We start from the raw sequence: 23,840 nt of genomic DNA on the forward strand, positions 1-23,840 counted from the left end.
CCATCCCAGGGTTGGGAAAATCCCCTGGAGGAGGCATGGCAACCCACTCCAGCATTCTTGCCTGGAGAATCCCATGGACAGAGGAGCCTGGTGGGCTGCAGTCCACGGGGCCACAAAGAGTCGGACACGACTAGAGTGACTTAGCAGGCAGGCACAGGTCATGCATCTGTAACCCAGCTCCCAGCAATAGTCACGTGGTGCTGGACCCACTCACAACATAAGGCGTTTGGAGGCTGACCACCTGTTCGCCTCAAAAAAGAAAATATCTCCTAAACTGATTACTCAACCTCTTTTAGTTAACTGTTACATGGGGTTTACTATTTTTATCTTAATAGGTTGTTCTGAGGATTAAAAGAACTTGCACTTGTGACTTGGACATAGTAGGTGTTTAGTATACTCTTCAGTGGGGGAATGCACTGTAGATTAAAATTATACATCTGGCAAAAAGGCTTTAACTGTAGCTCAAAAGCATTTGTCAAGAGGAAGAAAAAACACAGAGTCCTCCCAGGCCTAGTGTGCACCCCGAGGGCCTCATGAATGCCTTTGTTTTTGGCTTGGAGGGCTGGTGCTCCTGGGATTTGAATCCTAAGAGGTTGAGGTTTTGAACTGTTCAAGTTTCTTTACAATACTCAGATTTTTTTTTCCTTCTTTCCCTCCGATGGTGTTTTTCTCCAGTTATTCAGCTGGCTGTTTTTAGGAAGGTGCTTGGACCTCAGCCTCTCCTGAAATGCACTTTCTGCCTAAGCTCTGTCGAGACTGATCTCTATCTTGAAGGGTTTTCGTGTTCCTGGGTTACATGAGGCAACATACGTGCCTTTTGCTTACACCTCCTGCTTCCCTTTAGGTTATCCTCTTCACGCCCCCGAAGCCTACTTTCCTTATTTCAAAAAGCATAACGTGACGGCGGTCGTGAGGCTGAACAAAAAGATCTATGAGGCAAAACGCTTCACAGATGCGGGCTTCGAGCACTATGACCTCTTCTTCATCGACGGCAGCACTCCCAGCGACAACATCGTGCGGAGGTTCCTGAATATCTGCGAGAACACCGAGGGGGCGATCGCCGTCCACTGCAAAGGTGCGAGCAAGGCGGCCTTGGTGGGCACTGGAAGGGGATGAGACCAAAGGCAGCACAACAGGCGGAACAAAACCAGTTAGCTTCTTAGGAAACAAATGGGTTTGGTTTCAGAACCCTGGACCACCCCCTCCTCCCCGCACCCACCCCAGCTTAGCTGGTAACAGGAGACCCCAGTTCGATTCCTGGGTTGGGAAGAACCGCTGGGGAAGGGATAGGGTACCCACTCCAGTATTCTTGGGCTTCCCTGGTGGCTCAAGATGGTGAAGAATCCGCCTGCAATGCCAAACACCTGGGTTCAATCCCTGGATTGGGAAGATCCCCTGGAGGAGGGCATGGCAACCCAGTCCAGCATTATTGCCTGGAGAAACTCCATGGACAGAGGAGCCTGGCGGCCTACAGTACATGGGGTTGCAGAGTCGGATATGACTGAGCGACTAAGCACACAGCATCCCTCCCCCCATTAGTCTTCAGCATCGTGGAACCGAATGAATGTCTTCCCTGCCCGTTGCTAGGGAGCGGTAGTGTACCTGGCTCATCGCTAGCTTCCTTGCCACAGGTGTGTTACTGCCTCTGAATGACTGAAAGACTTGTGTAAATGCATCTCTGGCCTCCAGGAGAGGGTGCTTTGGGACAGGAGTCGCCAGATTTGCAAATAAAAATACAAGATGCCCAGTTAAGTTTGAATTTTAAACAGCGAGTACTTTTTTTTTGGCCTGTCTCAAATATCGCACCGAACATATATTCTGTATTTTACCTGGCAACCATGTGTCAGCTACTCAGAAAGTACGAAATAACCTTTGCTTTAAGCCTAGCTGTTGGGCTTTGAGAAGGCTCGCATTGTAGATTTTCCAGCACGGTGGAAGGTATTTCACTGGGGTCTTTGGTTTCAGCGAGGAGAAACTGCTTCGGCCATCACAGGCGGAGCCTCTCGTTGCTCACATGCGGCTTTTCGTGCTGCCACTGGGTGGTGCTGTTCTCCGGGGTTTCGTCTGAGAACCCGGTTTCTGGGGCGTTTTATGCAAATTCTCTAGTAGGTGCTGGGGATTGTCCTGTTCTCCTGTGCCTAGTGCTGCTGTAACTGACTTACTCAGACGAGCATGGCCTTGGTTCTGACAGAAATTAAAATACTGTTTTGTAGGCCCTTGTTTCTATGTTTAGAGGTGGAGGTACTTGCTGAAAATGTGAGCAGCAACTGAAAGCCGCATTTTGGGAGAGGCTGGGCGATGGAAACAGCTGCATGTGGCCCCCGGTTCAGCTGCGGGCTCCTCGGTTGGGTCAGGCTTCGTCCACGAGAACAGGAACCCCTTCCTCGCCTCCGCGTTTCTCAGCAGGGTGGGGCCCCCGACCGGCTGGACTTCTGTCTCCCGGGTGGTGGGGGAGTGGGAGGGTGGATGTGATAGGAAGGGGTCTCTAGACTGGTGCTTCCCGTTCTGCCCAGGTCACGGCGGGGCGGCGGCGCTCTGGCTTTCCCCCGTGTGATCCCTGTGCGCCTGGCTCTGCCTCTGTCTCATTTTGTTCAAGATTGCCTAGACCCGAGGAAAAGCCTGCATTTCTCATGCCCTTGGCCAGCTTTTAGTATGCGCAGGGTGCGCATCCGCCAATGTGACTGGAAGGGACTTGAGCATCCGCACATTTTAGAATCCACGGGGATTCCAGAACCAGCCCCTCGCGGATACCAGACCACTGAATGTCAAGTGTCGGTGGAACTCGAAAGCTAATGAGAATATGGCAGTTGCTGACGTTTAGTAGGAGCTATTCATATGGTCTCTTTCAAAGCTTTTGTGTCATAAAAAGCAGTATTTCTTATGGGATTAATTTGTCCTTATTTCCTAATCAGTTAGTTTTTTGGCTGCCAAGGCAAGGAGTTTCTCTGCCTGTCATGTCTTGGTGGTTTAGTCGCTAAGTCGTGTCCGACTCTTGTGATCCTGTGGACTGTAGCCTGTCAGGCTCCTCTGTCCAAGGGATTCTCTAGGCAAGAATACTGGAGTGGGTTGCCATTTCCTTCTCCAGGGGATCTTCCCGACCCAGGAATCTAACCCAGGTCTCGTGCACTGCAGGCAGATGGATTTACCAACTGAGCTATGTCATGTGTTGGATTGACAAATTCAGGGGAGGGGAAATGCAAAGCTTTCATTAAAACTCAGCATATCTCTTGATGTTATTCCTCACCTAACAAACGTTGGGAAAATAAGACGCTCTGGTGTTAAACATTCTTTTTACAGATATTCTCTTTATTATATCCTTGAGCTGTAATTGTTGACCTTGTAAGGAATATTTTAAGAAATATCTATATTTTATATTGCAGGGTTTTAAAAAAATATTTTAGTCAGATCCTTTAGCAATGAAGTCAGTTCTCATATACGAAGGTCACATTTACAGGTGGTGACATTTTTTTGAGAGTTATTTCATTTGCTTCCACTTGTACACACATGTAGGATTCTTTTGCAAGGATTACACCTTTGATTTAATTACAGCTGTAATGCTTTTAATAGCATACTTAGCTACTATAGGCCTGTTAATTATTTTGACATCTGCCCTAATTAAGCCAGTTTAATTTCCTGGGAATTAAAACAGCATAGAGCATTTTAATTGAATTCTAAGGAGGAGGGAGAGAGACTTATCTGATGTCAAATGAACTTTGGTAGCTGCTGAAAAGAGAATGACTATTTCATGCCTCAATGTAAAGTACTAAAAATAGAGATAAACTGGAAACTAATTTTCTGGGAATGTGCAAAATCTCATAACGATTCAGTATCTGCAGCTTGCCTTCTGGTTGATAAAACGAATGGCCGTGATTTTGTGAAGTTTTCCAGCACAGATAGTCATTAAACAGTGGCAACGTTGTGATGTTCCACTATGTGAGTTTTGATGATCGGTAGGGGTTTCAGAAAATGCCTGAAACTGTAAGGCAATCAGCGTTTAACTTGGTATAAATAGAAGACTTTTCAACATCTTCTCTCCCTGTGCCAGGGAGCCCTTTAATTATGAATGCTTTAAAAAATTTGTTAAAGTTTTTATAGAAACTTAGTGAACTGTTCCTATTCTGTTGGGTTGTGGTAAGAGCTCCTGACTATTGAGTGCTAAGTAGGTTCTTTTTATAGATCTAAATTATAGACTCTTTAAAAGGGGGAAGTAACTTTTAGTTTTAGAGAAATTTGAAAAATTTCTGTGCCACCCTTTTCTTTTTGGTTGTGAGTTTGTGTGATGAAGAGCCTAACCAAGGGAGCAGGTAGCCTCCTGTATGGGAGGGATGCAGGGGGAGACAGTGTTACAGTGTTACCTTGTAGAGAAGGCCATCCTCTCCCCAGGCTGAGACCCAGATTGGTGACTTGAAAAGGAGTGCCCTGGAAACCGACTGGGCTTCCTGCCTCAGGCTGTCCAGCTGTATTCTATCAAAATGATAACCTGTACAGTAGTCTTGTCAGATGTCTGAGGACTTAACAGCTCTGCAGAAACCTAAAATATTTACTCTGGGCACAAACATGAAAGCCAATAAATCTTATATTAAATGAAGAGAGTCCTACTGAGACCACGATTAAGCTTTGCTCTTTTCTAAAGAATGTTGATGTTTGGGGGCAAAATGTACTTCAGATGAAAACAGGACACACACACACACACACACACATACACACACAAACCTCATCTAATAAAATAGTGTAAACATAATTTTTAGAAGAGTTAATGGGAAGGGAATGCCAGGCATCCATAAACTTGAGCTTGATTGTAATTGCATTGCATTTTTGATATGTATCCTCAACCTCAGGTGATACTACCCTCAAGGGAGAAAAATTTGTTTTGGGGTGGTAAACAAACGTTTTCCTTTTCTATGCAAAGAACAGATTTATACACAGTACATATAGAAGCACGCGATCTGTCTGTGACAGTGAAACTTCATGGGGAACAATCAGGAAAACAAATGCCTAGAGAGGCTCCTGGCTGGGCAAAGATTGAAAACCACTGATTTAGAGACATGCCTTTTTACATTTTCACTTTTTTGAGACTAGGATGGATCTTAAAATGATTGCATGTCATAGTTTAATTTTTTCTTAGTGGAACTTAAATAATGGTGTGTTACACCATTAGATGACATGATTTTTTTTTTTTTTTGCTGAAAAATTGTGCATTTCCAAATGCTGAGGAGATTAGAGAAGATTGTCTTTATTATTTGAAAAATGATAGGAAAAGCTACAAAAGGACTCCTCCTTTAGAGGTGGCGAGACTCCTTTAGAGGTGGCGAGATTCTGAAACATGTAAATGAAGCCGCCAACTTTTTCCTATTTCCTTTCCTTTTTTTTTTTTTTTCCCTATTTCCTTTTCTAACCGCATGGTTTCACGGATGACATTGTACCAGTTTTCTAGGCTAAAAGTATCAGTTGCCTTTCACCTTCTGTGTGACCCAATCAAAATGTCTTTCTAACTCAGCTCTTCCTGGTTACCACTGTCTCTCCCTGCCTCTGCCTGGCAGCCAGCCTTCCTCCCGCCCCAGCCTTCCTGCTCCTCTCTCTGGCTTCCATCTCTGACCTTTCCCATCCCGCAGGGATGCTACTGCCTCACCCAGCTGCTTTTATCACGTCAATTTCTTTGTCCCCAAATATATGGTGGCTTTATTTAGGGCTTTTTGTTGGTTAAAGGAAAAATCAGATATTTATAGGATAATGTCTGTATGTTTATTATTAATAGTTGTTGATAATTCATGAATTCCTAAATGAGCTGAATTTTGCTCATTAGAGCCTCGTCTACATATATTTGAGGAATAATAACACATATATGCACAAAGTGTGACCTAATCAGTGTGCAGATGGAGCGCTGTGCACCTGAATCTGGAGAATCCCAAATAACTCAGCAGGCCTTGGTGCCTTCAGCCCACAATTGATAACCTGCTTCACCTAAGTATAGGCTCCTGCACTTGACTCAGAGGTGCCCCTTAATCTGGCCCCTCCATACCCATCTGACCTTATTTTCCGCTCAACACACACTGACACATTCTCCAGGCCATCTGGCTTTCACTCATTGGACCCTGTGCTGAAATTGTCTGCAACTTTCCAATTCTTTAGAGTCAGCTGAAGTCCTTGTCGTCAATGACACATTCTTTGAAGACACCAACAACTCACACACTCCCTTTCTCTGAGAGCCTAGCTTCAGTTTAAACCTAATTTCTTCGCTTGTTGGTTATTATTCTTGTGTCTACAACTATTTGATAAAGTATTGTGGTCAAAAATTATATCCTCTACTTGCTTATCTTCTTAACCTCTGAGCAAAGCCCTGACCTGGGTTGCTGGTAGACGATTAGTCAATAAACATTTGACCAGCTGAATCAAATGTTTGAAAACAAAGAGCCACTCTGTCATTCTATAAGAAAAAGAGTATATGATAGCAAGAGATTAAGTAGTGGAAAAATAACTCAGCGTAGTGCCTTACTCATAAGTGTTACTTAAATAACAGTTTATGGTGCTGAGTTTAACTCCAAGAAGCCAGATATGGAAAGATTTAGAAAATGCTTATAAATAAGCTCAGTGCTGTATATCTCAAGAGAGCAGGCATCCTGCTTGTCTTCATGTTTCTGGCCCCAGCATCAGTCACAGTGTCTCATACTCAGCGTTCTTAGTATTTGTTGAATGGAGTGACTGAGCAGATGAGCCCAAAGTGGAAAGAACTCTGGGACGATAAATAGCAGGATCCCCAGGGAATTTTAGTCCCGAATTCCATAGTCATTTGTTATGCTAATATGAGCGAATTGATTAGTATCTTGGGCCTCAGTTCTGGTGTATGAACAGCAGTCGCCGTATTTGAAGACTTTATAGTTTGATCAAATTTTTGAGTATTTTGGAGAAGGGGGAAGCCAGTGTAGGTTTAAAAGAATTGTTTAAATGCAAAGTCCTATCACTTTTATTTCTCTGGAGAGAGGAAAAAAATAGCACAATTTGTGAAAACACTTTGAAGAATGTTTTGATCATGATAGTAACCGGTACTTCTTTGACAATCATTTCTAACTGTATTAATTTCTCCTACATAACAGAAATTGGGTTTGACATCAGGAAAATATCCTGACACAAAAGTTTTTGAAAAATGCCAGAGCCTCAGGAAATGAAACTTGAGCACTTCTGTTGGCTTGGTTCTTTCTCACTGGACTGCATGCTCTCACAAGGGTGGTGACGATGTGTGTTTTATCCATCACCTTATCCCCAGCTTCTAGCACAGCACCTGGCAGGTAGTAGCTGCTCCATCAGTGCGTGTTGGCTGAGGAAATAATGAAACCCTGGTCTCTGAAAGAGTTACATAGAAGTTAGGACAACCTAACGGAAATAGTATTGAAACAGTCCTGGGCTAGGCAGCTGAGGAGGTCAGATGATGCTTATGGTATTGTTCTATTTGATTCTAGAATTTCTTATTCTACAATAAGTTTAAAAAAACCTCACCATTTAAATAGGTTTAGAAAATGACCATGATAATATAATCAGTTACACTTACTGACTTAGCATCACATACACACAAACTGTTAACTGAAGGTTCATCTCAGCCTGGACTGGAACTAAGGAGTGGGAGCGTGGAGACACAGCTGACAGCTGATATTTTGCAAGTGCTTGTCTGGAACCAGCGTTGCCTTAACAATACTCACAAAGGCAGTCATTCTCAAAGGTCCTTGGGAGTTGAACTGTCCATAATTTTCAAGACTCTTGCTCGTTTATATATATATATTTATATTTCCATATGTTTATTTTGATCATATGATCTGTGTTTTTTCTTGAGTTAGAATTATTGTTTAGCCCCTGATCATGTAAAAAGCATTACATTATTGCCTGGGTTTAAACATCTTGCACTGTATTTCAAACCATAGCAATTTTTGGACATGGTGTGATTTCAGTACATTTGTGGATGTATTTGCTGAATTTTGTATTTCTTGTTCTTTTCCCCTCTCCTACAGCTGGTCTTGGAAGAACAGGGACCTTGATAGCCTGTTATGTCATGAAACACTACAGGTTTACACATGCAGAAATAATCGCTTGGATCAGAATCTGCCGGCCCGGCTCTATTATAGGACCCCAGCAACACTTCCTGGAAGAGTAAGTATATTGTCTCCATTATTACACGGTGTCCTTGTTCCTGATTATTTCTGCCTCTTGTTGCCCAGTTGTGGACCCTGTCAAGGCCGTGGCTGTGAAATGGCTGCATTGTTAGAGAAGGCTGAGCCTTAGTCTAATGGAACATTGTTGATTTGACAGCTAATGCATTCTAACTTTGTACCTTTTATATCTCTTAGATCAGGTGAGAGTGAGAAGAAAATCACAGAGCTATCTCTGCCTACCTCTTTTCTGTCATTTTTCTATGTGTGATCTGGCTACAGTGCAATTTTCTTATATCATCCCACTTGGCACTTTTCATTCTTTTGTTTGCACGTCTAAAAGCAGAATGAGAAAAGAACACAAGACTAAGGTCAGTCAGTGATTTCAGCGACATTGCTGCTCCCTGACAACTGACTACCCTGTTCATGTAGCTGCAACTTACGAGTAACCAAGGAGGAAAGGAAGAGAACTGGGATTTAGTCCTGGCTGTACCACTAACTAGCTTTATGACTATTATTTAGAAGAATACTTATAAATTCCTCCTTTCATTTGTTCACTCATTCATTAACTATTTGTCAAACCCCAGCCTGCAAGGAGGAGAAGTTTAACCTGTACGGGTACACTCCTTTCTAGTTTCCCTTTACTTTACAACTTCAGAAATTACCATTAATTTATCCATTAATAAAATGAGATAAAATTAGCATGAGCTAATTTAGGTCCAACTCTAGAATATTACCAATTCGTGTCTTATACTGAAATTTCATTTTTTCCTTTTCTAGGATGGATTTATTTGCAATAGTATTCTTTTTCAGATAATTCCTTTCCCATTTAAATCATTTTATGTTGCTGAGAAACGAATGATCATGAATTGCATAGAAATATGCCATAAGTAAGCTACAAGCATTCAAATGGTTAAAAGAATTTGAGCTGGCTGAGGAGTTACCTAGGTTGCCAATCCCAGAGGGAGAAAGTGATAGGAAAATAAATGCTGAAACATGTGCAGTTATACCTTAGACTAAAAGAGTGAGGTGGAAGTGTAATGAAGACGCAAGGGAAGAATACTCAAGAATAAGACCATTAAGAAGACAATTTCTAGGTTGCATATTGTGTGAGATATTAATACAAATAAAAGAATTGTATTCTTTTAGAGTTTTCGTTTTGTTAGATTCCCTGCCAGTGATTTCCACTATTTTGCCTTATGTGTGCCTACAGCGGGGGACTTGGTGCTGTATATCTGCCAGGGGCTTATACTAATTACTTACTAAAGTTGAATAAATGGCCTTACAGTTAGAATACAAAAGACATTCCTAAACCAGGATCTTTGGGCCATCTCTTAAAATCATTGTTTGGAAGACACAGTTTAGTCGTTAGTGACGTTGGCTTATTCAACAGATACACGTTAGGTGCACACTCTCGCCGGGCAGTGCTCCTGGTTCTGAGGATGCAGCAGTGTAGGTGACAGGCGGGGTCCCTTCCTCCCAGGGTGCTAGTGTTTCTAGTGTGAGGAGCGCACAATAAATAAGTTTTAAGTTTGGTTTCCAAGTGGCTCAGTGGTAAAGAATCCGCCTGCCAATGCAGGAGACTCGCGTTTGATTTCTGGGTTTGGAAGATCCCCTGAGGGAGGAAATGGCAACCCACTCCAGTATTCTTGCCTGGGAAATCCCATGGATAGAGGAGCCTGGCAGGCTATAGTCCGCAGGGTCACAAAGAGTCAGACACAACTTAGTGACTAAACAACAACAATGTGAATTGCATCTATCTTTTGAATGTAGAGCCAGGATGGTCATGATGTGCCATTATTTGTTTATATGACTGGATCTGGTATGCAAATATTTCTTAGCATATGAAGATTTCTGTGTCTGTACATTTGAAGGACATTGATGTGTGATTTTCTTTTCTTGTAATACTTTGGTTAAGTTTTGGTATCTGGGTTATGCTGTCTTTGTAAAACAAGTTGTGAAGCACTTCCTTCCTTCCTCTCTTTTCTGCAGAGTCTATGTATAAAATAACATTATTAGATTTGAGGGGGTGGGATGGGAATGAGAGGGTCATTGGGAAGTAAGGGCCTGCTTGATGTTGGATGGTCTGGAAGGGTTGATCGTCTGGTATGACAAAGGTAAACCAGGATGTGAGCCATGATGGGTTTGGTTCTGAAAAGTTTTTAGAGAGGGATGGATATCAGTAGAGGCCTGAGTGTATGAGCCATCTGATGACTTTCTACCCAGCAGTCTATAGGGTCTGGTAACCAAGGGAATGAGGAAGGTTCTCTACTGGGCCACTTGCTTAGGTGGGCAGGAGGGGAGCATGAGGTACTTAGGTCATCTCTGCTGCTCTGCAGGGCAGTGTTGTGGTCCACTGGGGAAGGGGAGGTGCTGGGCCACAGGGAGCCTGGGGGGTTAGGAGGCCAGACACTTCTGTTCAGTACATTCCCTGTTTCTAATATCCTGCCGGGAAAGCTTATTTAACAGACCTTTCTCCAGGCATTCTGTACACAACCTCAGGCCTTTTCCTAAGCTACGTTTGATGGCAGTAACAGTTTTCCTCTTACCTTTCTCCTGTTGCCTATATTAGTTGATAAAATTTACTTCCTCTATCATGTATAAATCATTAGAAGTGAGGGAAAGAGTTCATTTATGATTCTACTTTCTTTTAACAAGTTTCTCTAAGTTCCTAATGATGGAACTTTAAAATAATTTTCCATCCTGAACATGACTGTTATAATTTTCTGTTGATTTTAAGTTTTTTTCCAGCGGCCTTTGACATATCTGTCCATGTCATCCTTGACCCAGTTTACAGAGGTCCCTCCTTTCTTCCCTCATTTCCTTTCTTCCTTCCTTCCTGCAACAACAGTTGATAATTGTTGAAAGCCACTGTTGGGCAGTGTTCTTTGCACTTGGGATGTTGTAGTAAAAGAGTAATTTCTGACCTATGGAGATGAAGAAAAAGAATGAGAGGGAGGGGAGGAAGAAGAAGGTGGTGCTAGGGGCAGGGGGAAGTTGATTTGTTGTGTGGCTAGTAAACAAATGTATCAATTATATGGGCTTCCTAGGTGGTGCTAGTGGTAAAGAACCCACCTGTCAATGCAGGAGATGCAAGAGACCCAGGTTCCGTCCCTGGGTGGGGAAGACATCTGGGAGGAGGGCATGGCAACCCACTGCAGTATTCTTGCCTGTGAAATTCCGTGGGTAGAGGAGCCTGGCAGGCTACAGTCCATGGAGCCACAAAGGGTCAGACAAGATTGAGTGATTATAGTTTCTCTGACCATGATCGGTGTGATACAGAAAAAAAGAATAGCGGAAAGCAGAGAATGCAGTTTTAAATAACGTGGTAGTGGTGGGATGCATTGAAGTCTTTTGAGGAAAGGCCTCAAAGAAGTGAGAGAGTAATTGGTGGGTGTTCTTGAAAAAAGGGTTTCCCTCCAAGGGAACAGCTGCTGAGCCTCTGAGCTGGACTGTTCCACAGGCCACCTTGGCTTATGGGGCCAGGAGGAAGAGGTCAGAATACACATTCTGCTAGGCCTTTGTAGGAGTCTGACTTTTCTTTGGATGAGATGCAAAGTCATCAGAGGGGAACTTCCCTGGTAAAGAATTGGGCTTGCAAAGCAGGGGATGCAGGTTTGATCCTGGTTGGAGAACTATAATCCCACATGCAGTGGAGCAACTAAGCCCACACACCTCAACTAAGACTTGACACAAACAAATAAATGTCAAAAAAAAAAAATCACCACCCTTAACCACTATGTTAAGAAAAAGCAGAGGATTTTGAGCAGGGGAGTGATGCAATCTGACTACAATACACACACACACATACAGATACTTTTTTAATTAACAATTTTACTTTGGGATAATTGTACATTAACATGCAGTTGTGAAAAATGACAGAAAACTCCTGTACCTTTTACCCATTTTCTCTTAGTGCTACCATTTTGCAAAGCTCTAATGTAATCAAAATCAGAATATTGACATTGATACAGTTAAGATATAGATACAGTTAACATTTCCATCACTGCAAGAATCCCTCAGGTTGCCTTTTTATAGCTACTCTCCCTTCCTTCCTGCCCACATCCCCTCCTTGACTCCTGACAACTGCCAATCTGTTCTTCCTTTATATATTTTGTCATCTCAAGAATGTTATATATATGGAATCATAGAGCATGTAACCTTTTGGACTTGGTGTTTTTCACTCAGTATTATTCTCTGGAGATTCCTCCAGATTGTTGCTTGTATCAATAATTGTTCTTTTTAGTGGCTGAGTGGCATTCCAGGGAAGGAATGTTCTGCTGTTTGTTAACCATTTACCTGTTGAAGGACAGCCGAACTGTTTCCAGTTTTCAGCTATTATGAATAAAGATGCTGTAAATCTTCATGTACAGCTTTGTTCAAACATAAGTTTTCATTTCTCCTGGCTAAGTGCCCAAGAGTGCAGTTACTGGACTGTATGGTACCTGTTTACTTTTATAAGAAACTTGTCAAACTGTTTTCCAATTTGGCTGTATCATTTTGCATTTTCACCAGCAGTGTTTGAATGAATGAATTTCTTTTTACATTTGTGAGCATTTTCTGTTAGTCATTCTGATAGGTGTGTAATAATCGATCATTTTTCAGTTTGCATTAAAACTGTAATCATCAATAATAACGAACAACTTTCCATGTACTTATTTGCCATCTTTGTTTATTTATTTATTTATTTTAATTTTAATTTTTACTTTTACTTTATTTTACTTTACAAAATTGTATTGGTTTTGCCATACATTGACATGAATCCACCACGGGTGAACATGCGATCCCAAACATGAACCCCCTCCCACCTCCCTCCCCACAACATCCCTCTGGGTCATCCCCGTGCACCAGCCCCAAGCATGCTGTATCCTGCATCGGACATAGACTAAAATATTTTGGTGAAGCATGTGTTCAAATCTGCCTATTCTTTATTTGTTTTCTTATTATTGAGTTTTGATAATTCTTTAATGTTCTAGGTGCTAGCCCTTTGTCTTATAAATGGTTTGCAAATATTTTCTCTCAGTCTGTAACTTGTCTTTCATCTTCTAAATAGGATCTTTCACAGAGTAAAAGTTAAATTTTGATGAAGTCGAATTTATTAGTTTTTTCCTTTTTTTAGCTCATGCTATTAGTACCAAATCTAAGAACTCTTTGATTAGTCATAGATCCCCTTAAGTTTACAACTCATCCTGAGTTAATTTTTGTGTAAGGTGTGAGACTTAGGCCAAGCTTCATTTTGTCTTTTGCCCATGGATTTCCAGTTGTTCTGGCACCATTTGTTGAAAAGGTTACTTTTCCCCCATTAAATTGCTTTTACATCTCTGTGAAAATTTTCTTGTTGTTCAGTTGTTAAGTCATGACAGCTCTTTGCGATCCCATGACTGCAGCACACCAGGCTTCCCTGTCCTGTACCATCTCCTGGAGCTTGCACAAACTCATGTCCTTTGAGTTGGTGATGCCATCCAACCATTTCATCCTCTGTCACCCCCCTTCTCCTCCTGCCCTCAATCTTTTCCAGCATCAGGGTCTTCAAAAATTAGATAGACATATTTATGTCTCTGTTCTGATCCATTGCTATATGTGTTCTTTATTCTGTTCCATTGATATATGGGTCTATTCTTCCTCCAGTACTGTACTCTGTTGATACTGTACTTATGTAGAGAGCCTTAACAGAAGAATGATTCCTCCCATTTTTCCTTCTTTAACAAAACTGTCTTAGCAATGCCGGTTCCTTTACTTTTCCATATAAATTTTAGAATAATCTTGTCCTTATCTATTAAAAAAAACCTTGTTGCCATTTTGATACAAATGTGTTAAATCTCTGTATCAGTTTTGGGAGAATTGACATCTTTACTGTTGTTGAATCTTCCAATCCATAAACCCAGCATTTATTTCTTCATTTATTTTTATCTTCTTTGATTTCTTTCATCAACATTGTTTAGCTTTAATCATATAAGTTCTATTTTGTTAGATTTACACCTAAGTATTTCATTTTTTTAAGTGATTATCAGTGATACCTTTTTTCATTTCAGATTCCATGTAATAATTGCCCATATGTAGAAATACAGTTCATTTTCTATCTATATTTATTTTGTATCCTGAAATTTAAGAGAGAGAAGGAGAATACGTATGTGAATTCCTGAGAATTTTTGGGATTTTTTGTGTAGACATATGTGTCATCTACAAATAGGGAGAATTTTGTTTCCTTTCCAATTTCTATGTCTATTACTGATTTTTCTTCCCTTGGTGCACCACCTAGAAATTGAAGAATTGTTCCCAATTTGATAGGGGGAAACATTTAGGCATTCGTGATGAAATATTAGTTGGAGGTTTATCAAGTTGAGGAAGTTCCTCTTTATTTCTATATTTCTGAGAGTTCTTATCATGAGTGAGTGTTGAATTTTGTCAAATGCTTTTTTTGCATTGATTGATATGATCATGTGATTTTCTTCTTTAGCCTGTTAATATGGTAAATTACATTTTATAAAAAAATATTGAATGAGCCTTGCATCTCTGGACTAAACCTCATTTGATCTTATAAGTGGGAACTTTGCAAATGTGATCAGGTAAAGGATCTCAGGGTGAAGATATTATTCTGGATTATTCTGATAGTTGGCTGTAATCACAGGGACGCAGGAGGAGTTGGACAAGAAAGTTATGTGATGATGGAAACAGAGATTAGATTGAAGCTGGAGGAAGGGACCATACACCAAGGAGTATGGGCAGCTACTGGTAGCTGAAAAAGACAAAGAAACAGATTTTCCCTTCATAGTTTGCAGAATGAACCAACCCTACCAACAATTTGACTTTAGCTGAGGTGGCACAAGTGGTAAAGAATCCACCGGCCTGCCAGTGCAGGAGACAAAAGAGATGAGGCTTCGATCCCTGGATCCGGAAGATCCCCTGGAGGAGGACATGGCATGCACTCCATTATTCTTGCCTGGAGAATCCCATGGACAGAGGATGCTGTAGCCCATGGGGTCTCAAGGAGTTGGACATGACTGAACTTGCACACGCACATACACAGTGAAACTGAAGATATACTCCTGACATCCAGAACTGTGTGAAAGTAAACGTGTGTTCTTCTGAGCCGCTGAGCTTGTGGTAATTTGTGATAGCAGCTTTGTGCAGACAAGAAACTAATCCATCTGTGCACATTGTGTAGATTTGTGTAGATAGTAAATATGTACAGTAAGGTACATAGATCCTAATGTGCACTCGTGTATTCCAGACTTCTCTTATTCATCATATTTCTACTTTGGAATATTTGATGTAGTTGAGTCCCATGATTGACATGTTATTTAAGGAAGATTGGGCTGCAGCAATGTATAAGATGAATTTAATGGAGGGAGATTAGAATCAGAGAGGCTGAAAAGGAGACTTAAAATCCAGCAGATGGGGACTTGTCAAAGGGGCTACAAGTTAGACTGAAGAGTTAGAGATGGGCACCAGAGGCTTTCAAGGAGATAAATCTCGAGCTTTGAGGACTGACTAATATATGAGAGATGAAGAGCTTTGAAGTCTGACTAATGGTATGAGAAATGAAGAGCGTGATGTCAATGATGACGCAAAAGCATGAATAAGTAACACGTTCATTAAGGAAGAAAGAAGAGGATTAAAAAGTTTTCTGATAGGTTTTCACCTGTCAAAAATGACTGAACAAGTTAGAGGGATTGTATTCTTTCAGAAGTGAAAATTCCAATCAGTGCTTTTTAGGTAATGTTAATTCTAAATCTGTGACTTTATGAAAGCTGTTTTTCACATTCTTCTAGTCCTTGAACACCAAAATATGTCCAGGTGTTGATTTCTATGCCGTGAAGAAACCTTCCTCTCATGTCACGAGTGGTAAGAAAGATGTTTATTAGCATCCTTGTAGGCTGGTGAATTTATGTACTGGCAGATGAAGACATCTTTTTTGTTGTGGTCTAAAATTTTATATTTAAATTTTTTCTAGGATATAAGTAAAGCTATTTGCAAAACAACCATCAAGTGTTTTTCTTCTACTAAAAGCTCATGTTCTTAAGCTAAAAATACTATTCTGCACCCAAAATATGTCTTCTACCAAATATCCTCAAAGTTCTTAAAATGCTGCACAAACGTGACTCTTATTACTGAGCCAAGTCTAAACTCATCCTTCTCAGAGAGAGCCTGTAGAATATAGACAGTATATAGATGGGATCAGGCTGCTTTTATGATTTAATGTTTGATTGAATCTTTGCTGTGTGGTAGTCTGCTGACTTCTTTAATGGTTGTGATCCATTAAAACTTTCATTTATTAGAAGGGGTCCTTGCAGGACAGGCATGCAGTTCCCGTGGGGACTTTTAGCTCACAGAGATCTTTTACTTGTGGGTACTCATGTGATGTGGAGGAGGAAATGGCAACCCACTCCAGTATTCTCGCCTGGAGAATTCCATGGACAGAGGAGCCTGGTGGGCTACAGTCCACAGGGTCAGACATGACTGAAGTGACTTAGCATATGCGCACGCACCCATATGATGTATTGTTGTTTTTATGTTTTAATTTCCTCCCAAGAGAGTAAGAATGCAGAGCTTAAATCTGGACCCTACAGGGAGTATCTTTGCACAGTAGAGCTTCCACTTTGAATGAAGTTATCTTGAAGGAATCAGTGTTGTGGTTGAACTTTTTTATTCTTAGACCCATGAATCAGAATTTGACTATTCTGTTTTATCATAGATACTGGGCTTCCCTGGTGGCACTAGTGGTAATGAACCTGCCTGCCAATACAGGAGACATAAGAGATGCGAGTTCAGTTCCTGGGTCAGGAAGTTCCCCTGGAGGAGGGAATGGGAACCTACTCTAGTATTCTCGCCTGGAGAATCCCATGGACAGAGGAGCCTGGTGGACTACAGTTCATAGGGTTGCAAAGAATCAGACATGACTGAAATGACTGAGCACATCATAGATGTTTTCATTAACTTCCAGTAAAGTTGGATATTTTTCCACATTATAATTTAGTTATAAGCCTTCAATTGTCTGCAGTACTTCTCAGATACTAAGGTATCCAACATTCATTTAGGGATCTTGGGAAATGCAGTTTCTGGTTCAGGATTTCTGGGGTGGGACTTGAGATTCGGTCTTTCTAACAAGCTCCCAGGGAATTCGATGCTGCTGGTCAACCAGCCGCATTGTATAACAAGGGTTTGTGGCTCATTTTTACTTGTAGCTTACGCAATATTTAGTTTGGTGCTTATGGCATTTGATGAGTTTCATAACTGGATTGAGCAACAAAAGAAATGAATAGTTCAACCATTGTTTTCATTTCAGGAAATTACCAAAAATAAGATGAAGAAGACCTATCCAGAAAAATGGAAAAATGCTTTAAAATGTCTAGCAATAACAGCTTGAACTTTACATTATAATTTATTTATAGTATCTTTTAAAGATACATGGACTAGCTCCAGTAATATGGATTAAATTTTTTTTAGTAATATCTTTTAAAGATTTGAGAACTTATCTTTCCTAAAATACGGAACTTAAAATCTGAAATATTGTGAACAAAAGAATTTAAAATAATAATAGGCAATAATGTGGTTTGTTTATTAAAATAACAAGCACATTGCATAGACTTGAGTTTGCACTATTTATTTGACAGTCACATTTTTTTGCAGTAACACTTGATTATATTGCTTTTCAATATTTACTGCTGTATCATTTGGTCTATTTATTGGCTCTCAGCTGGCATTGAATCTACTGGACAACAATGGTAAAATTCTAATTCGGATCTAAGTAAAAAGTAGAAGGGCTTCCCAGGTGGCCAGTGCAGGAGACGCATGAGACATGTGTTCGATCCCTGGGTCAGGAAGATCCTCTGGAGTAGGAAATGGCAATCTACTCCAGTGTTCTTGTCTAGAAAATTCCTTGGACAGAGGAGCCTGGTTGGCTACCGTCCATGGGGTCTTGAAGAGTCAGGCATGACTAAGAGACTGAGCATGTACACACACACACACACACACAAAGAATACAGTTAAAAAGGAATTTTGTGCAATTTTTGGCAATGGTGGCATCAGAAATTTGTCTTGAAATATTCATGTCAATTACTGAAGATAGAAGATTGAATGATTTTTGTTTTGTTTCCTATGTAAAAGGGTTAAAGTTGGGGAAAAAATGTAAACCATAAAGCATTAAGTTTACCTACAAAGTTTGTATTTCGATATGTTACCAGTAATCTAATTCCTAATTGTGAGGTTCTATCCCTAAATGTGAATTAGCTAGTGAATTAAATCCTTTTGGGGATTCCCTAAGTCATTTTTCCCCTCTGCTTTTGTATTTCAGAAGTAAGAACTTTCCCCATTCCCTCATAAATTCTTCCTAGTGAGTGAGTGAAGTCGCTCAGTCGTGTCCGACTCTTTGCGACCCCATGGATTGTAGCCCACCAGGCTCCTCCATCCATGGGATTCTCCAGGCAAGATTACTGGAGTGGGTTGCCATTTCCTTCTCCAGGGGATCTTCCCAACCCAGAGATCGAACCCAGGTCTCCCGCATTGCAGGCAGATGCTTTAACCTCTGAGCCACCAGGGAAGCCCAAATTCTTCCTAAACGTCTTCCTATTAAATCTTCCATTCATACAAGGTAAGAGTAGAACTTCTTGATTACCTGTCTCGTTCCTACCTCCTGAATCTTGGGTACTGCTCTCTAGTCTGTCTTCCTTTGGTATCAAATTAGACCATTTCATTAGCCCAGTTCTTTAAACCAGGAACTGCTTGTTACTATAATAATAGAGCAGTTAGTGGAGTAGGCACGCAGGGAAGGCTGGGGCTCAAGTCACAGCTGGAGGAGGCCCAAGTCGACCTAGAGAGTTGGTTGAGTTTCTATATGAAATGACTCAATGGTGGCTTTGGATGGACACTGAGGTCAGGACTAGGTCATACTAGGAAAATATGTGTTGAGGATAGAAGAAGTGATAAAGAGGAAAAGTTATGGTGTGGAGATGGGATTAAGTTGCAGTCAGGGAAACATGGGAGAAGAGGTCAGCTACAGAAGTTGCACAACAATGGCTGCCACTGTACTCTGAATTCAAACGTTAAAGCATCTGCCTGCAATGCGGGAGACCTAGGTTCCATCTCTGGGTTGGGAAGATCCTCTGGAGAAGGAAATGGCAACCCACTCCAGAAATATCTACAAGGCAACTGAAGGCAGATTTTTTTTCTAAAAGACTTGTGAAGGTTTAATGTCATAATTGACTATGAATTGGCTTGTAATAAGTCTGAATTAATTCTTTTTCTTATGTCCCAAGCTTGGCTGGCCCAAACCTGAATAACCCAGGGCCAAGACGTGGCCAAAACTAATGACCCCAGCACTGGCTACTTTTCTCAAGACTGTTCAAAGTCACTTCAAAGCACAAGTTCTTTTTTAGCAGAGGGTCAATTATGTCATGCTCTCTTAGAAAATGCACTACTTTACTGGAGGATTTACTTTGAGTTGTTACATTAGCTTCATAGGATTTGATTTTTAAATGCTAACTACTTAAAAATACATGTTTTACTTCTTCTATTTGAGATGAGGCTTTTAAGGAGTAATAGATACCACAATAAAAGCTAGCGTGGTTTCCACTGTCAGTATAAAAGGTATTTGCGTGAAGTGCTGCTTTTTCTTAAGGAGCACTTGAGTATCGCATCGCTTAGCAACACACAAATCAGCTTTGACACCTTATTCATCTGTATTTTCAAGTTCAAATCAAGTCTTTCCACTGATGGGACAGATTAAGTCTTTTAAACTGAGCAAGTGAAAGGTGTCACTTTGTCATTTTCATCTTTAGGCTGGCAGCAGTAGCAGAGTTTTCACTTTATAACATTTCGGAATTCGAATTTTTTTCAATTTATCCTCTTGGGCCTTCCAGCTCCTTGCCTTCCTTTCCCCTCTCTGTGTTTTTTATACCTCAAGACCTCCTCAGGGTCTTCCCTTCAGTTTTGAGATCTAATTTCTTAGTATGGCGTGCAGAGCCCATTGTGAGCTGGTTCTCACCTCCTCTCCTCTCCTGTGGAGGAGCCCTTCAGCCAAGTCAAACAATCCAGTTTTCCATACATACAGTCTTCTTTGCTACCATTGTTTCTTCAAGCTCACATGGTTTTCTTTGTCAGGGGATACTCTTGCTGGCTAAGCCCTGCTCATTGTTCTATATACTTCTGGATTCCCAGATAACTTGTGTCTGCTTCTTTCAGTTTGAGTCAGGGGCCCCTTTTCCTAGGCTCCTTAGCAAATCATGGTTATAGGGCTTTACTATTGGATTTCAGTTGTTTATTTTTCACATACTAAACTGGAAATTTCTTGAGGGACAGGAATTCTGTTTTATCTGTATATTTCTATCCTTTCTGTGTGTTTCATGTAGCTGATTTTTTCATTAGCTGTGACAGGGCTAAGTCTTCTCTCCCTGTGAAGAAGCAATTCTTTATTTCTGGGGTTTTGACCAGAAGCCCCAGGCCTCTACTATTTATGAATTTATTTTTTGAAGTATTTGTACAGTGCCAAGGACTATGATTTTGTGTACTACTATTGGAAGGATATAATATTCAAGCATCATATAAAAGGTTATGCTGGATGTAAGAAAAGTTTGAGGAGTGAAAAATTAAGGCAAGAATTTTTGAAAATGAAAAGTATCAGGAAGGCTATTCCATGATTTTATGAAGATTTCCACAAAGGAAGAAAAAGTTAAGAGTTTGTTTTGAATATATATTTTTACAACTGGTATAGAAGAATTAACTATGATTCAGTGGTTATGCTAGCTTCATCAATTTATGTATCCTAAGTTCAGGAAATAATCCTTGAAAGTTTGCTTCTAAGAAGCAAAAAAAAAAAAAAAAAGTCCCATGGTAGAAGGTAGATATTGCCATACTCCTTAGCGAATTGGTGTGTATAGATTTCTGGAATTTTAATTTTATTCATATATTTTAAAATTCACCAGACTTTTTATTTTAAAATTTAACCTAGTTAGAAACATGGTTTAACCTAGTTTTGATTTTAAAACAATGTTAGGAATGATAAGTTAGTCTTATATATGGACAACATATTTTATATGTATACTAGCTATCTATATCTAAATACTTATATCCATAAAGGCTGTCTCAGAAATTATATCTAAAGGCATTTTTTTTCTCTCTTTTGCTTTATTTGAAAAATATTGAAAAGTGAACAAAAGGTAAAAGATAAATAAAACTTATTCTTTGAAAGTAGGGTGAAAGTGAGTTGCTCAGTCGTGTCTGACTCTTTGCACCTCATGGACTATACAATCCTTGGAATTCTCCAGGCTAGAATACTGGAGTGGGTAGCCTTTCCGTTCTCCAGGGGATTTTCCCAACCTAGGGATCAAACCCAGGTTTCCCACATTGCAGGCGGATTCTTTACCAGTTGAGCCACAAGGGAAGCCCAAGAATACTAGAATGGGTAGCCTATCCCATCTCCAGTGGATCTTCCTGATCCAGGAATCAAACCAGGGTCTCCTGCATTGCAGGGGGATTCTTAACAACTGAGCTATCAGGGAAGCCTTGAAAGTAGGGTAGGCCAAAGCAATTTACAAATTCAATGCAATCCCTATCAAGCTACCAGCAACATTTTTCACAGAACTAGAACAAATAATTTCAAGATTTGTATGGAAATACAAAACACCTCGAATAGCCAAAGCAATCTTGAGAAAGAAGAATGGAACTGGAGGAATCAACTTGCCTGACTTCAGGCTCTACTACAAAGCCACAGTCATCAAGACAGTATGGTACTGGCACAAAGACAGACATATAGATCAATGGAACAAAATAGAAAGCCCAGAGATAAATCCACACACATATGGACACCTTATCTTTGACAAAGGAGGCAAGAATATACAATGGAGTAAAGACAATCTCTTTAACAAGTGGTGCTGGGAAAACTGGTCAACCACTTGTAAAAGAATGAAACTAGATCACTTTCTAACACCCCACACAAAAATAAACTCAAAATGGATTAAAGATCTAAATGTAAGACCAGAAACTATAAAACTCCTAGAGGAGAACATAGGCAAAACACTCTCAGACATAAATCACAGCAGGATCCTCTATGATCCACCTCCCAGAATTCTGGAAATAAAAGCAAAAATAAACAAATGGGATCTAATTAAAATTAAAAGCTTCTGCACAACAAAGGGAAATATAAGCAAGGTGAAAAGACAGCCTTCTGATGGGAGAAAATAATAGCAAATGAAGCAACTGACAAACAACTAATCTCAAAAATATACAAACAACTTCTGCAGCTCAATTCCAGAAAAATAAACGACCCAATCAAAAAATGGGCCAAAGAACTAAATAGACATTTCTCCAAAGAAGACATACGGATGGCTAACAAACACATGAAAAGATGCTCAACATCACTCATTATTAGAGAAATGCAAATCAAAACCACAATGAGGTACCACTTCACACCAGTCAGAATGGCTGCGATCCAAAAATCTGCAAGCAATAAATGCTGGAGAGGGTGTGGAGAAAAGGGAACCCTCCTACACTGTTGGTGGGAATGCAAACTAGTACAGCCACTATGGAGAACAGTGTGGAGATTCCTTAAAAAATTGCAAATAGAACTACCTTATGACCCAGCAATCCCACTGCTGGGCATACACACCGAGGAAACCAGAATTGAAAGAGACACATGTACCCCAATGTTCATCGCAACACTGTTTATAATAGCTAGGACATGGAAACAAACCTAGATGTCCATCAGCAGATGTATGGATAAGAAAGCTGTGGTACATATACACAATGGAGTATTACTCAGCCATTAAAAAGAATTCATTTGAATCAGTTCTGATGAGATGGATGAAACTGGAGCCGATCATACAGAGTGAAGTAAGCCAGAAAGAAAAACACCAATACAGTATACTAACACATATATATGGAATTTAGGAAGATGGCAATGACGACCCTGTATGCAAGACAGGGAAAGAGACACAGATGTGTATAATGGACTTTTGGACTCAGAGGGAGAGGGAGAGGGTGGGATGATTTGGGAGAATGACATTCTAACATGTATACTATCATGTAAGAATTGAATCGCCAGTCTATGTCTGATGCAGGATACAGCATGCTTGGAGCTGGTGCATGGGGATGACCCAGAGAGATGTTATGGGGAGGGAGGTGGGAGGGAGGTTCATGTTTGGGAACGCATGTAAGAATTAAAGATTTTAAAATTTAAAAAAATAAAAAAATAAAAGTAAAAAAAAAAAAAAAGAAAGTAGGGTAGGATATTATATTTAAATAAAGAATGCCCCCCCTCAATCATTCAGTTGCACCCTATGCTATTAAAATTTTGGCATTTCTTCTCCTGACTTCTAAAGGTGCTCCTGTTAAGACAGTGTAGTGATGTACTGCTTGCTGTCTTTTATGGTAACAACTTTAAGGATTCCTTTTCAGACTTACTCTATCTTTGTTGTGCTTTGATCTATATTTTTATTTATTTTCAAATCTTTTTTTTTTTTTTAACAAAGGCAAACAGCACATTGTTTTTTAAAAAAAGGCCCAAAGTGTAGACATTATGAAGTAGAAAGCAAAGTTTCCTTTGTTTCCATTCTTGAGGATAACTCCTTAATATTTTGGCGTATAATCTTCCAAATAACTGTGAACTGGGAATTGTAACATTTTTCATTTTTTCCCCAAAAGGCAGGATCACACTTTCCACACTCTGTCACCTGATTTTTCATTCACTAGTGTCTTGTTTCATGGCCGTTC

The 23,840-nt window shown here is 40.3% G+C and overlaps 1 protein-coding gene across 5 annotated transcripts in view; it reads left to right on the forward strand.

The window, feature by feature from the left end:
• The window catches only part of CDC14A (cell division cycle 14A), a 184,527-nt gene that overhangs the window by 118,753 nt on the left and 41,934 nt on the right, over positions 1-23,840 (forward strand). For all 5 annotated transcript variants that reach the window (XM_018045825.1, XM_018045823.1, XM_018045826.1 and 2 more), the window contains 2 exons: positions 845-1,075; positions 7,998-8,136. In XM_018045825.1, the coding sequence (XP_017901314.1) occupies positions 845-1,075; positions 7,998-8,136 (370 nt within the window). The remainder of the gene's footprint in view (positions 1-844; positions 1,076-7,997; positions 8,137-23,840) is intronic.

This window comes from Capra hircus, chromosome 3, assembly GCF_001704415.2.
Source record: "Capra hircus breed San Clemente chromosome 3, ASM170441v1, whole genome shotgun sequence".
NCBI classification, from domain to species: domain Eukaryota; kingdom Metazoa; phylum Chordata; class Mammalia; order Artiodactyla; family Bovidae; genus Capra; species Capra hircus.